At 35.4% G+C, this 14,344-nt stretch overlaps 2 protein-coding genes across 3 annotated transcripts in view; both read right to left on the bottom strand.

The window, feature by feature from the left end:
- Positions 1 to 14,344, bottom strand: part of LOC138170484 (desmocollin-3-like) — a 375,256-nt gene that overhangs the window by 110,084 nt on the left and 250,828 nt on the right. The window lies entirely within an intron of this gene.
- The window catches only part of LOC138170485 (desmocollin-2-like), a 41,970-nt gene that overhangs the window by 6,091 nt on the left and 21,535 nt on the right, over positions 1 to 14,344 (bottom strand). For both annotated transcript variants that reach the window (XM_069099850.1, XM_069099851.1), the window contains exons 7-14: positions 13,611 to 13,777; positions 10,093 to 10,227; positions 9,116 to 9,301; positions 6,907 to 7,166; positions 6,627 to 6,769; positions 4,808 to 5,035; positions 3,236 to 3,472; positions 2,542 to 2,669 (exon numbers count right to left, since the gene is read on the bottom strand). In XM_069099850.1, coding sequence (XP_068955951.1) covers positions 2,542 to 2,669; positions 3,236 to 3,472; positions 4,808 to 5,035; positions 6,627 to 6,769; positions 6,907 to 7,166; positions 9,116 to 9,301; positions 10,093 to 10,227; positions 13,611 to 13,777 — 1,484 coding nt within the window. The remainder of the gene's footprint in view (positions 1 to 2,541; positions 2,670 to 3,235; positions 3,473 to 4,807; positions 5,036 to 6,626; positions 6,770 to 6,906; positions 7,167 to 9,115; positions 9,302 to 10,092; positions 10,228 to 13,610; positions 13,778 to 14,344) is intronic.

The raw sequence follows: 14,344 nt of genomic DNA on the forward strand, positions 1-14,344 counted from the left end.
ATGGTATTATGACTTTCAAAAAATGGAAATAGCCTTTGACTTCAAATCTAGGCAAAATTCTAGGAAGTATATCTAGAGATATGATTATTGAACATCTAAAACATTTTTTTTCTTTTTCTTCCAATGGGGGAAAGAAAATACATTCTTGCTAATTAGAAAAAAAATTTACAGAGAGAAAAGGAATTAGTCATCTTAACATGACTTCATTAAGAATACAACATACTGGGGGTGGCTAGGTGGTGCAGTGAATAGAGCACCAGCTCTGGAGTCAGAAGGACATGATTTCAAATCCAGCCTCAGACACTTAACACTTACTAGCCATTTGACCTTGGGCAAGTCACTTAACCCCAATTGCCCTGTCTTCCCCCCTGCAAAAAAAGAAAAGAATATAAGATATTGTGTTAGATGGTGTATTAGGTTTTTTCTTTTTCTTTTTTGTTTTTTAATACATGTGATAGCTGGTTAGGGACAAGAGAAGAAAGGGATACATTTAGAAATGAAAGTCCTTTAAGAACAAAATATATCAATACAATTTTAAGAAAGAAAACAAATACTGAGATTATTTTGAGATTCAAAAAGTCCATATCATGCTAAGCTAATCTTATTTTCTTTGCTTTTTGTCAAAATTATTAGACTGACAGAGCAGGGGAATGCTATAGTTACATTTACCTAGATTTTCAGCAAAACATTTAATAAGCCTCTGATGCTATTCTTGTAAACAAACATGGAGAGATGTGGATTGGAGGAAAACACAATTAGGTGTATTTGGAACTAGTTGAATGGAGGAATGAAAGAGAAGTCATTACTAGTTTGATGAGAACTGGGAAAGAGTTTTACAGTAGGGCAGTTCCAAATCCGTTCTGAGGCTTGTGCTACTTAAGATTTTTATCACTGAAGAAAAAAAGCACAGACTGGCATTCCTCTGACATTTATATAATGCACAAAGCTCAGAGAAATAGTGAATATACTGGATAACAGAGCCAGGATTCAAAAAATTTCAGCAGACTAGAAAATTTGGACCAAATCATTAATAGAGGTAAATATGAAATTGTACATTTGGTACAATGAATCAACTTCAAAATTACAAGCAATTTTGGGGGGTACATAGAAGATAATCTCTTTTTAAAAATATGGAGTTTTAAGGGAATTTAAAGTCCTATAAATCAATAATGTGAGATTTCAGCTAAGAATATCAATTCAGAAAAAAGAGGTGATTGTCTTCCTGTGGCCGGATGACATATGATCAAGAAATTTTAAGATGATCAAAGTATGAAATGTAAATGCATGTTTTTATAGTGAATTCTCTTTTTATGTTCTGTATACATGGAAATGTTCCTTTTTCTGCCTATATATTTAAGTTCAAAATGAATTTAAAAAAATTTTAAAAGGACATTAATTAGCTAGATAAAATTCAAGGCAGGGAAATCAAGATAATGAAGGGCCTCAAACAGATGTCATATCACTTGAAGGAAGCGGAGATGTTTAAACTAGATTACAGAAGACTTAAGTAGTCTTCCAGCCTTTAGTTTATTTAGTTTCTTTTTTTCTTTTTCTTTTTTTGGAGGGGGGAAGGTAAGGCAATTGGGATTAAGTGACTTGCCCAAGGTCACATGGCTAGTAAGTGTTAAGTGTTTGAGGCCAGATTTGAACTCAGGTCCTCCTGACTTTAGGGTCAGTGCTCTATTCACCATGCCACCTAGCCTCCCTGTTTATTTCATTTCTTAATCCCAAACAATATGTTACATCAAAAATTTTGTCATCTTCTGAGCCCACTTTTACATAAAAGTTATCAGATAGCAATGTAAAACCTTAATATTTGTGTATAATATTTTGGGACATTCTCTACTTTATCATCCTTTGAAAGACATATGGCCAAGCTGTAATCACTTTAATGTTTTCTCAGTTATCATGAGGCTATGATGGAGAGATGATCAAATATCCTATGAAATGAAATTTCTGGCTGCCTTTGGTTACATGATGTAAGCAACTTTGCCAACTCCTTTATTGGACAGTATAGAGAATCTGTGAGTCCCTAGTTGGGCCCACACTCAAACCTTTCCAACTTGACAGAAGCTGACAGAGCATGTGCTCAATAACACAGTCCGTGGATAGTCTTCAAAATGTCATGGTCACCTTAACATCACAAGGAAGCATTGCAGGAGGATTTTAAACAGTTAAATTAAATGTCTGAGGATTTATTATTATTAAGTAACATCATATTATCAAAACTAAGCATTGTGATGACACCAATGACATAGTACTAGATAAGAGATACTTCTTGGTTATCAATAAGACTTTCTTGTGGGGGGGGGGGAAAAGCGAAACTTCTTTTTAATCATTTTTTAAGCAATTGGGGTTAAGTAACTTGCTCAAGGTTACACGGCCAGGTGTTTCTGGGTGGGTGCTAAGTGTCTGAGCCTGGATTCGATCCCCAGGTCATCCCGACACTGGAGCCAGTGCTCTTACTCGCTGAGCCACCTGGCCGCCCCAAAAACGAAACTTTTATAGCTAATATTTGTTCTTATGATATAACCCACTTACCACTCTGTCATCTCCAGGGGCTTCGGTGTTTGACACAATAAGGTTTTGCTGAGCCAAATCATCAGGGAAGGTTTTTTTTGTTTGGGAGGAGGTGCCAGTAGCTCCACAGATTAATGTAAACAATATACCTATGAGGAGAAAAGAATCACTTGAATAATTTGTATTAAAAGAGCATTATGGGATGCATGGAATTATATGGATGAATATGTATGGAATTACAGATGTCATATGATTGATCAACTTGACTAATCGGGCAACCTGGGTTTACTCTTGTTTGCTTAAGCAATGGGACACACAGAGAACAATGTGCTAAAGCATAGCTCTCTAACAGATCAAAATCTTACCTGTTTCAAGCCTGCTTAATTTATAAAACCAGAATTTTTCTCCTTGTTCAGATTAACTTTGGGGGATAATTTTTCATACATAAATAAAAGCATTCCTTTGGGGAAAAGATTTTAAATTTTTCTCAAAGAATTGTTTATGTAAATAAATTCAAATCATAAGATAATTTTGCTCTAAAGTCAAAATATGCACTATTCATACTTCTAACTGTATACTCAGGAATTTGTTGGCTATAGGACTACATGTAGATGCTGTATTATATGCATACTTTAAATATAATGATGATTTTCAGAATGACTTAAGATTATTTGGGGGGATACATTATAGACCTAGAGTAAATCAAGACACTTACATGACAGTAAGGCTGCGCCCAGAATCATGGCGAGGATGGCCCACTTTCCAAGGCTCACGTCACTTGCACCTCGTAATGGAGTTCTACTAGTTCTACACTCACTTGGAACGACACAATCACATAAATCAACATTCAGTACACTGGTTGTAGACAGGCCAAGTCTATCTCTCACTGAAATAGGTATCTCATATAATCCAAATGCAGCATCATTGCGGAAGGATATACGCGTAGCAGTATCTGAAAGAAAATAAAAGGCAGTAACATCCACGCAAGCATCTGTATTTCTCTCAGCAATTCTCATCAATTACAATAATGATATTCCAAATAAGATAAGATATAATATAAAATACAAGGATTAGAATGCAAAAAGAAGATGAAAGAATCCAGCACAGAATCGCCAAATTTCAGAGTTAGAAGGGACCTCATTGTCCTGCTAATACAATCCATGCCTGAAAAAAGAATTCTATCTACAACATGGTTGATTGTTGTCCTCTGTTCTCAAAGAGGACCAAAATGACATCACCATGCTAGAGTCAAGTTTCAATGTGTCCGACTGTGACTGATCAGACCAATGTGAACCCAGAATGCCCTACCATAGGTTGGGCACAAATAGTCTGTGTGAACATTTGGGGTGGATGCTCTAAACTTGCTCATCCTGCATCATATCTAACAAGAGGTCACACAGCCTTTGCCTGAAAACCTTCAGAGCAACTACCTTCAGAGGCCACAACCTTCAAAGGCATTTACAACCCTCTTTTGCTTACATCAAGCCTATCTTTCTTTTCTGAAACTTCCATCCTTTCCTCTTCATTCTGCAACCAAACCTTCCACATAACACCCCCTAAAATGCTTAAAAACAACTATAATATCCCCCCCAAAAGTTTTTTTTTCTTTTTCATTATAATATCCACAGTTCCTTTAAGAGCTGAAGATATGGTAGGAATTTGAGATTCTGCAATAATTTACTTAGTAATTATTATCATCATCATTAGTAATAGCATTTATATAGTGCTTTAAAGTTTGCAAAGCACTTCACATATATTAGCTTACTTGATCTTTACAACAACTCTGTAATATAGGTATCACTGTTACCCCCATTTTACATATGAGAAAACCAAGGCAAACAGATTAAATGACTTGCCCAGGCTTACACAGCTAGTAAATGGCTCAGGCAAGATTTGAATTCAGATCTACCTGACTGCAGGCCTAGCATGTTATCCATTGCACTACTTAGTTCCCTAGCCTTAATAGAAGAAGAAAATAAGTTTGGCATATATACACACACATTACCAGGGCATTCAGTGACGAAATATTTAAATTTCCTGATTTATAGGTTCATTTGATTCAGTTCAATTCAACAAGCAGTTATTAAACACTGATTACGTGAATGACATTTCAGTAGAGAGAGCCATCTTTAAAATGTAGACAATAATAGAACCCACCTCCCAGGGATTTTTTTTAGGCTAAAATGAGATATTTGTAAAGAACTTTACAAACCTTAAAGCACTACATAAATACTAGCTATTTTGATTAAGTTCTATGGAATAAAGAAATTGTTAATGAAGTACATACCATTAATTCTGCTAAGTCTCCACGTTCCCTCACCGACCCGTTCATTACTGCTTGGCAAGGTGAATTCAAAGGGTGGACCATTGATAGGTTCATCAGGATCGACAGCAACAATATCTGCTGAGCCCATTTGAGTTTTGCAGATTATTACTTTTTTTTGAAGTATGGTTGGACCATTATCATTCACATCATCAACAAAAATTCTCAGGATACCAGTACATGTTCTGCCACCTAGAACACAGGAATAATAGCAACAATAATTATGATAACATATTAGCAACTGACATTTACTAAGCACTTTAAGGTTCACAAGAATTTTCCACATATTGTCTCATCTGATTAAAATGCAATCTATATTGTAGCATTTGATAATTTCCTGGTGAACAAAATCCAATTAACATATTAAGCACTTACTTTGTGCAAGGCACAGTGTCATTTGCAAGTGGTAGATAAAAGCATAAGACGGTCTTTTCCCTCAAGAGACATTTCAAGACAGAAATAATTTATTATCAAATTAATTATACAGTCAACAACTCCCATAGGAATTTGGAGAAGGTATAACTTTTTGTGGCTGGAGTAGAAGAGTTTACAGACTAGGTGGAGCTTGAGCTAAATATGGAAGGATCGGTAGTCAAAGTAGAGATCAGAAGTGTCAGACATGTGGTCCACAAGCCACATGTGCCCTAAATTGCTGAGTGCAGTCAAATCAAATTAAAGTATAACTGGAAAATAATTAACAGAATAAATAAAAATACAATAAAACATAGATAACATAACATTTTAAAACTAAGTCAATAAAACTAAATCAGACACACAGCCCACAGGGATCATTGTGTATGGAATAATGACCCTGTTCCTATTGGAGTTTGACACCTCTGTTGTAGATCATTTTAGGTGGGTAAAGTAGCATGAGCAAATTCAAGGACAGAGCAAACTAAAACAAGTAATGCAGTTTGATCAGATAGTTGAATAATTGAAAAAAGCTTGTAAAGAGGGAGGGGAATGGAGTTGAATGCCCAGCTAAGTGGTCTGAACATTACCATATGGATATAAAGAGACCTGATCAATGCAGTGTTTCAGGAAGATGGATCTAGCGGTAGAGCACAGGATGGATTGAATAGTAAGGGAAAACTGGAGACCCCTGTGCGATGTTAGACAAGTCACTTCATCCTTCAGTTTTTTCCTTTGTTAAATTCACTGGACTAGACCAAGGTGGGGAACCTGAACCCCTAAAGGGGATTTGTTCTGTGAGGTCTGGATTCAGTCAAAGGGCCTCATTTGAAGACTTAGAGGGCTACATGTTGCCTCAAGGCCATAGGTTCCCTACTCCTAGTCTAGACCATCTTTAAATTTCCTTCTAGCTCTAAATATATGATCTTTGACATCACTTTTAGTTCCAATTTTATGATCTAAGATTTTTCCCATATCTTTCAGCTTATTATTAGTAGATTATCAATGAGAAGATGTTTGACTACTCACCCCCTACCTTCCATCCTGACCAACATGCAAGTTCTTTTGTGATATATTTTCCTCTCAAAGGCAACACTTAATATATGGTGTCTCCAAAGTCTTGGTGTTTTAACAGTTTCAAACAGCACCAAGACTTTTAGGACATATTTCTTTCAGAATATAGCACAAGGTTTATTAATAATAAACATTAAATTAGAAGTGTACATAAATCACTAACATAGGAATCTCTTTCTATTACACCAGGCAGGGTGGCAAGGCATTAAAGAGTTAAGTACTAATACATGTGCCAATTTCTGCTGTTCTCTTTCCTGGACTATTTTATTTTTTAGGGAAAAAAAATTAGCATTCTTACCATTGTCTGCTGCCTGCACTGTAATATTGTATGAGTCTTGTCTGAAGGTATTTGACTCTCTATCCAAACTTCTAAGAATTTGGATTGAACCTGTCGCTTCATTAATTGTGAACAATCCTCTTGGATCATTTAATGCTTGATACCTATTAATAAGAAATTAAATTCAGAATCTTAGAAAATATCAAAAACATCACAAAGATTGCCTGTGCTATAAATATTTAACATTCTCCAATTTAAGAAATATAAATGTATCAGTATTTCAATATATACTTATTAGTACCTTATGCCACTACCGCTTCTGGTTTCTGGGTCATAAGCTTTATAACCATTGACCTGTTTCCCCACTGCTGTGTTTTCTTTCACGTGAACAGTCTGCATTTGCGGGTGACATTCAGGCCCTTCATCTTGATCTTTCACATTAACGGTAACTGTAGCTGTGCTCATGCTTATTGTCTTTGAATTACCAGATCCAGAAAATGGAGCTTGATTAGTTACACCAATTTGCAGGACCACTTGGCGTGCTTCCTCATAATTCAGTCCCTGTAAAATCAAGGGCATTAAATCAGTCAATTCTATGCAAGCTCAGATGCTATTTGTCAATAGTTTAATAACCAGTTGATAATAACTGGTTTAGATGATCAAGTGATTCTTTTTTTTTTTTTAAGCAATCGGGGTTAAGTAACTTGCTCAAGATCACACAGCCAGTTATTTCTGGGTGTGGTGCTAAGTATCTGAGCCTGGATTTGATCCCCAGGTCATCCCAACACTGGAGCCGGTGATCTTACTCACTGAGCCACCTGGCCGCCCCTAATGCTCAAGTGATTTTTAAGCTATGTAAATTATACTCTCCCAAATTTCCTTTTTCAAGTCCAGGGAATAAGGAGTATTAATATCAAAGAATAAAGAATATTCTCCCTTTTTTTTTCTCCCCTGTTCCAACCAAATAGTTTTGGCTTCACGCCTTCATTTAAACATGTTAAATATGGTTGAAAGTTTGATTTAGCATCTTGGCCCTCATGCTTGGTTGATGGTAAGAACAATCCATGGTTTCTGACCAAAAGAAGTTTTCAAAAAGTTTGCAAATCTACATCACTTTCTCATAGATGTAGAAGTGGAAAGAATGTTTATTAATTACACAGTCCAAACTCTAGATTTTACAGATAAGAAAACTGAGGCTCCCAAAAGATTGTAACTTGTCCTAGGTCACATATGTAGTAATAAGTAGCAAAGCTGACACTTAACCCCCAGTCCTTTGACTCCAAATTCCATGCTCTTTCTACTCAGTATTATGCCTAGACTCTACAAGAGTACAACCCCCTGGGGAAAAGACAAGCATCAGATATTTATGTCTTCACTGAGACTGAGAGTCAAAAACTCTCATCTACAACATGTATGTGTAATGTGTGTATGTAACATATGTAAATGCATGTGTAATATGATCCTATTAGAAGGGGGCCACAACATTTCTGCCCTAAGCTCTCATGGACTGTGAATAACAGGTTCACAGAATCATTTCTGAGGTGAAGAGGTGAAAGGGAACTTCCCTTAAAATGCAGAAGTCAGCGCAGGTCGATTTTCATTAGCTACCCTACCCTTCATTGGGGAAGTCTGCCTTCTTATCTAGCAAAAATTTCCTCAATGATGAAAGAGAACCAAAGTTCCCTTTAACTTTGGAGATCTACTTAGAACTTGTTTTGTAAAAACTTTTATATATGTTAGAAACTGCGATGATCGTGAAATGGTGAGAAATTACCTCTCTTCTCATACAAAAGGAATCAAGAAGGCAGACCCCTTCACCCCTGGGCAAAAAAAATAATAATAATAATGTTCAGAACAAATTCCCCTGTTCTTTGTCCTCCATCAAAGCACATTTGATGTACTGTGTTTCATTCTGGATGTAATAGTTTAAGCAGGATTCTGACAAACTAGTTAGAATAAACACCAGAGAGGAGAGCCAGGGAGAGGAGGGGACTCTAAACCATGCCATATTAAAAATGATTATAAAAACTGAAGAATTTCAGCTTAAATAAAAAACCTGAGGGATACATGATAGTTTTCTTCAACCATGAAAGGCTATCATGTGGAAAGGGGATCAACCAGGTGTTCCAGCAATTAGAATAAGAACTAATAAGTATAAATTTCAAGGAGTCAAATTTGCCATAATTGTTTTTTAAACTTTCTAAAAATATGACTATTCAAAAATAGAATGGTCTTTTATGAAGTATTGTACTCCCCATTTTTGAAAGTATTCAAGAAATGACTAAATGACCCTTTGTCCGGGTTCTAGAGATGAAAACCACTTGAAAAGTTGAACTTCATATTTCTAGCACCTCCTTCTAGGTGTGAAATTCTGTAATTCAAACACAATAATTTTATTCTTTATATGAACATTTTATTCCTATAACTATCAAAATGAATAGTGAATTTGCACTAGATATGTTATATTTTACTTCTCAAACTCGATTCTTAATTTTTTTTTACCTTCTTACCTTAACAACACAGAGAATTCCTTCATTGGTTTTGGGGTCTGTCACAATGTGAAAATTCCCTTTTTCATTACCCTTTAAAATGGTGTAATTAGCCCTCCAATTAGGAGTGTTAATCAAATCTTTATCTTCTACACTTAATCGAAGTATTTCCACATTGCTTTTATTTTCCTCTACTTCTGTCATATACTGAAAAAAAAACATTTTTATTACTAAATATTGCTATAGAAAGATACTACCACATAAAGGAAGTGAAAGTTATTTTCCTGATTCCTAAATCAACCAATCTCTTTCTCCCTTTCTCTCTCATTCTCTCTCTCTCTCTCTCTCTCTCTCTCTCTCTCTCTCTCTCTCTCTTTATCTCTCTCTCTCTCTCACACACACACATACACACACATATATATGTACATGCACACACATATGACATATAAACACACATATATAAATATATACACACATACCATATAAAACATGAATTTAAATTGTGGGTACATTCCTGAATTACGGGCTAGAAGCTTTACTAGGCTAGTCTTATGTGTTAGAATAGATAGGTACATGGAGATATACAGTCTCAAGGGACAAGGTTAGCTTCTTACCAAAAACTGTCTCTTCCTAGACTTCTCACCTATGCATAAGATACTGTCCCTAAGGCACTTAGATCTGATTCAGTTATTTTTTTTTCCAGGAGACAATATAAGAAACAGGAAAAAAAATGGAAAAACAACATAGAAGAAAAATTTATCTAGTGCTGACCCTTTTTGAAATTGAAACCGTTAAATTTAATTATGATGGAGAAATAACTCCAGTGGTAAAGCAAATGGCAACTCTTACTAATTATTACCCAAGTTTGTGAATATTATCCTAAGTGTTAAATCTTGTAATATATTAGACAGCATGACTCAAACTAGAATGTAGTAGCATTTAAGAGTGATAGTAAACATTTGCTTGAGAGGTTACATTTGACAAAAACATGCCCTTACAGAGGTTCTTGTAAAAATCGGCAAGTTGTCATTCACATCTCCAACTGAAATGATGCAAGTTGTCTTAGTGGACAGACCAAAATACTGACCATTCATATCTTGTACTTTTAGCGTCAATTTGTATTTGTCCACAAGCTGAAAACAAAGTAAAATGTTCATTACTATGGTGAAAGAATCAACATATATACATTAAATATTCATTTTTCCCAATACATGGTTAATTATCATTATTACCATTATATACAAACTCAAATTTGTATAATGCTTTTTAGATTTCTGGGAATGGTTCATAAACTATCTCATTTTATTCTCCCAACAATTCTATGATGTAAATGGAGCAGGTATTTTTATGCCTTTGAAATCCTTTCCCTCTAATTTCTCTGTTTCTGATGATGGTGCTACTATTCTTGCCATTACCCAGGCTCAAAACCTTAAGTCACCCTTATAGCTCCCATTCAATTCAAAGAGAATCTTTTCCTCCTATTAAATCAAATGCTTTTGTTTCTAGCTCTGAGATATTTTTTGGATCTTTCCCCATCTTTCCGCTTCCTTTCAGACTATAATATACCTTTAATCCATTTTTCATCATACCATAATAATATCTTGATTTTCTGTAAACCGAAACTCTGTCCTTTCCAATTTATTCTTTATTCTGTTGGCCAAATAATCTTCCTAATGCCCCTGCTGTAATCATGTCACTCCCTTACTCAAAATAAATCAGTGATGACTTGCTTTGCCTACTGAATAAAATATAAATTCACTATACAATCTGAATCTATCTTCTCAGAAATGTAGGAAGAATGAGTACAGAAGTCACAAGTAGCCAGGATGCTTTCACAATGCCAGCACTGCCAAAAATAAGTAAAGCAAGTGGCAGCTTGTAACTTTTGTAACACTTGTGCCAGGATATCTAGAGTAGCCAGATAATGGGAAAGAGACTGGCACATCTAAGAGCTAATAGACCAAAATATGGGAGTGGGAAAGACTACAGCAGGAACAAATGTGGAAGGGAGAAGGAAGTTGGAGCAATGTAGTTATGGTGCCCATGGCTTTTTTTCCCTTTGTGTTTCCATTGTGGCAAGTGGTGGTATAGCCTAGCATTTATTCAGGGTCATAGTTCATGCTACTCCAGTGCTATCACATAAGCTTGAATTGTAGGAGTTAGTCAATAAATATTTATTAAGCACCTACTATGTGCCAGGCACTGTACTAAGCAATGTGAGCAAACAATAATGAAAACCATGCTTAAGTCAAGCCCAGAACTGCCCATCTGAAATGACTCATAATTTCCAATTCCCAAAGAAGTATATTTAGTGACAAGCAAATTTTTTTAATAGTATCTCCAGGTGAACTAGTCTATTGACTTTTCCACCTTCTCCTTATGCCCTTTTCAATTTCTGTTGCTTTCTCTTGTGCCATCACCCATGCCAGGATCTCTATCTCTAACTCAAACCATCCTGTTGAAAGTTCTCCCTTCTTTTAAATTAAATTAAATTTAAATTTAATTATAATAATGAATGTAAATATATTATATATATATATAAATAAATACATGTAAATAAAAAATAAATATAAAAATAATAATTAAATTAAATTAAAATTGCCTCTTCTCTAACTCCCCCAACAAATGAAAGTAGTCTTTCTTTCCTCAGATTTCTCACGGCATTTTGTCCAAATCTTTCCTCCACACTAAACACATTCTGTTTCATATCATTTATTTTTATACATCTTATTCTACCTGCTAGACTGTAAGCTCTTTAAAAATAGGACATGTTTCTTAATCCATCTTTGATCCTCCAGGGCCTAGCGAAGTATCTTACATAGTAGTTATTTAGTAAATGTTTGTTGAATTTGACTTACCATTTTATAGATAAAGAAACTGACTTTCTGAGAGAGTAAGCCTTTTCTCAAGACCACAGTAAAAACACTGTCTTGATGAGACTCCATTATATCCAGGTCCCAGATCTACAGGCTCTACTTCAATACAGAAAATGGCCCTTTATATTCTATTTCCTCTACTCTTCTATGAATATTCTGCTTCATCTAACTAATAAAAAGTAAATTGTGATGTATTTGGGGAAGAAAAATATATCAAGAAAAGCCAGGAGACCCTTGTCCTAGCTACCTATGTCAAACCATACAAGATATCCATCCTTCTTAAACATTTTTTTTAATTTGTAAAATGAGAATTTTAATATCTGGATTATGCTCACAAGATTACTGTCTTCATCAGATGAGAAACAGACTCCCCAAATTAATATTCTGCCTAAATGCCTTTCTTCCTACTACAACTACTCCTTTGTTTCCTAATTCATTTCCTATTCCTTTATTTATTTAGTTAGTTAGTTATTTCCTAGATCTTGCAATTCCATATCTTCTATAAAGATTAACTTGAATTGAGGTAGCATTTCTTTCCTGATCCCCATCCTTACCAAACTCCTATATAGCAACTCTTTCCCTCACTACCCCACCATAAAAACCTGTTTGAAAACGACATGAACTACTTAGTTTTTTAGATTCTAAAACTTCAAAAACCTAAAGCATTTACAGAATGGAGTATGTTGTGTATAGGTATATGTATTGGCTAAGTAGGCTAAAGCAAACTGAGTTTATTGGAAATTACAAAAATCAAGACAAAAGAAAGAAGCTGAAATGTGATGTTCTAACCCTATCTTAACAGATACTCAGGTATGGAGGAAATGCCAAGGACTGAGGAAAGGTAGAGAGCAACAGACAAAAAAATGAGACATCAGGAAATCACGTCAAAGTTTGTTGTTTGTTCACCTGTGCTAGATGAAAGGCAGCATTGCACAGTGGATTGGTGCTGGGCTTATGAGGGTGATCTAGACTCAAATCCTGCTTCACATATGAGCTACGTGACCCTGGGCAAATCATTTAACTTTTTGGTTCCTCAGTTTCTTCATCTGTAAAATGAAGCACTGAACTCAATGGCCTCTAAGGTTCCTTCAGATTCTAAATCTATGATCTTATCATGACTGTTTTTCTTGTTGAGATTTTTTTAAACTCAGAAGAATCTTTTCAATGGGAAGACATCTCTGATTTAAAAAAAAAAAGTCAATTATAAAGTGGGATTTGCCTTACAATTACTTTTTCTGAAATATATCTATTTCATGGAGCAAAGAATGCAAATAGCCTATAAAACATATAACTTGTGAGTCATGTGAAGCAAATCTCTCTTTGCCTCCTTGCATTCAAGTGGGTTTCCCTTGACTTTCAGCAAAAATGACATTTCTTGAATTTGTCATAATTTGTACATTTTGTAGAATAACTGGTCCAAAAAAAATTTAAACTTATAAAAAAATTAGCTCTTAGCATCATAAAGGGACTCACTGATAATACAATTTTTAAAATTTTAAAGAATTTACTGACGCAGTTTAAATTCTGAATTGCTGTAATTCCAGGCATATACTCCTTTTCTAGAATACATATTTAACGCCAAATAAGTTATTCCTGAATGTCTATTCTTTAAGTACTTAGTCTTGTAATATATGAGATACCTCTCTGTCACACCGAGATGACGTTGTGGTGATCACACCTGTGACCGGGTGAATAGCAAACAATGGAGGTGATGGAGGCTGCTGCTCTATGATGGTGTATTTCAGACGAGTGTGCATCGTGTCAGGCTCGTCAGCGTCTGTGGCACAGACTTCACCCACTGTTGTACCTACAAATTGAAAAGGCATTTTAACACACACATACTTGATATGTTTCCATGGTGAAGTGGAAAGAGCCCTGAACCTCGGAGGCAGGCAGCAAAGTGAACTGAGTGCTAAACCTAAAGACAGGACGCCCTGAGTTCAAGTACAGCCTCGGACGCTTACTAGCTTTGTGTACTTGCATAAGTCATTTACGCTCTGTCTATGCCAGTTTCCTCATACATAAGATGTATATAATGTGTATAATGATAGCACCTACCTCTCAGGGTTGCTGTGAGAAGAGGAAAATTTTTGTACAGGACTTTGCTTTACAAAGAACTGTATAAATGCTGGTTATTGTTGTTGTTTAAAATAGGGACCGTTTCAGTCTTTGTTTTTATAGCTGGGGCACCCAGAATAGTGCGTGGCACACCATCAGAGATTAATAAGTGCTGGTGAATGATCAGTACTTTGCTCCTTATAGCCCATCAACCAACCTTCACAAATTCATCTTTTCTTCAATAATCCCACTGCCAATTTTTACTTCAAGCCTGTACAATTCTCATCCCTAAATTACTGAAATAACTTTCTACCTA

This window comes from Petaurus breviceps, unplaced genomic scaffold, assembly GCF_028583685.1.
Source record: "Petaurus breviceps papuanus isolate PSGF00001 unplaced genomic scaffold, PetGlider_PUasm1.0 38, whole genome shotgun sequence".
In the NCBI taxonomy this organism is placed as follows: Eukaryota; Metazoa; Chordata; class Mammalia; order Diprotodontia; family Petauridae; genus Petaurus; species Petaurus breviceps.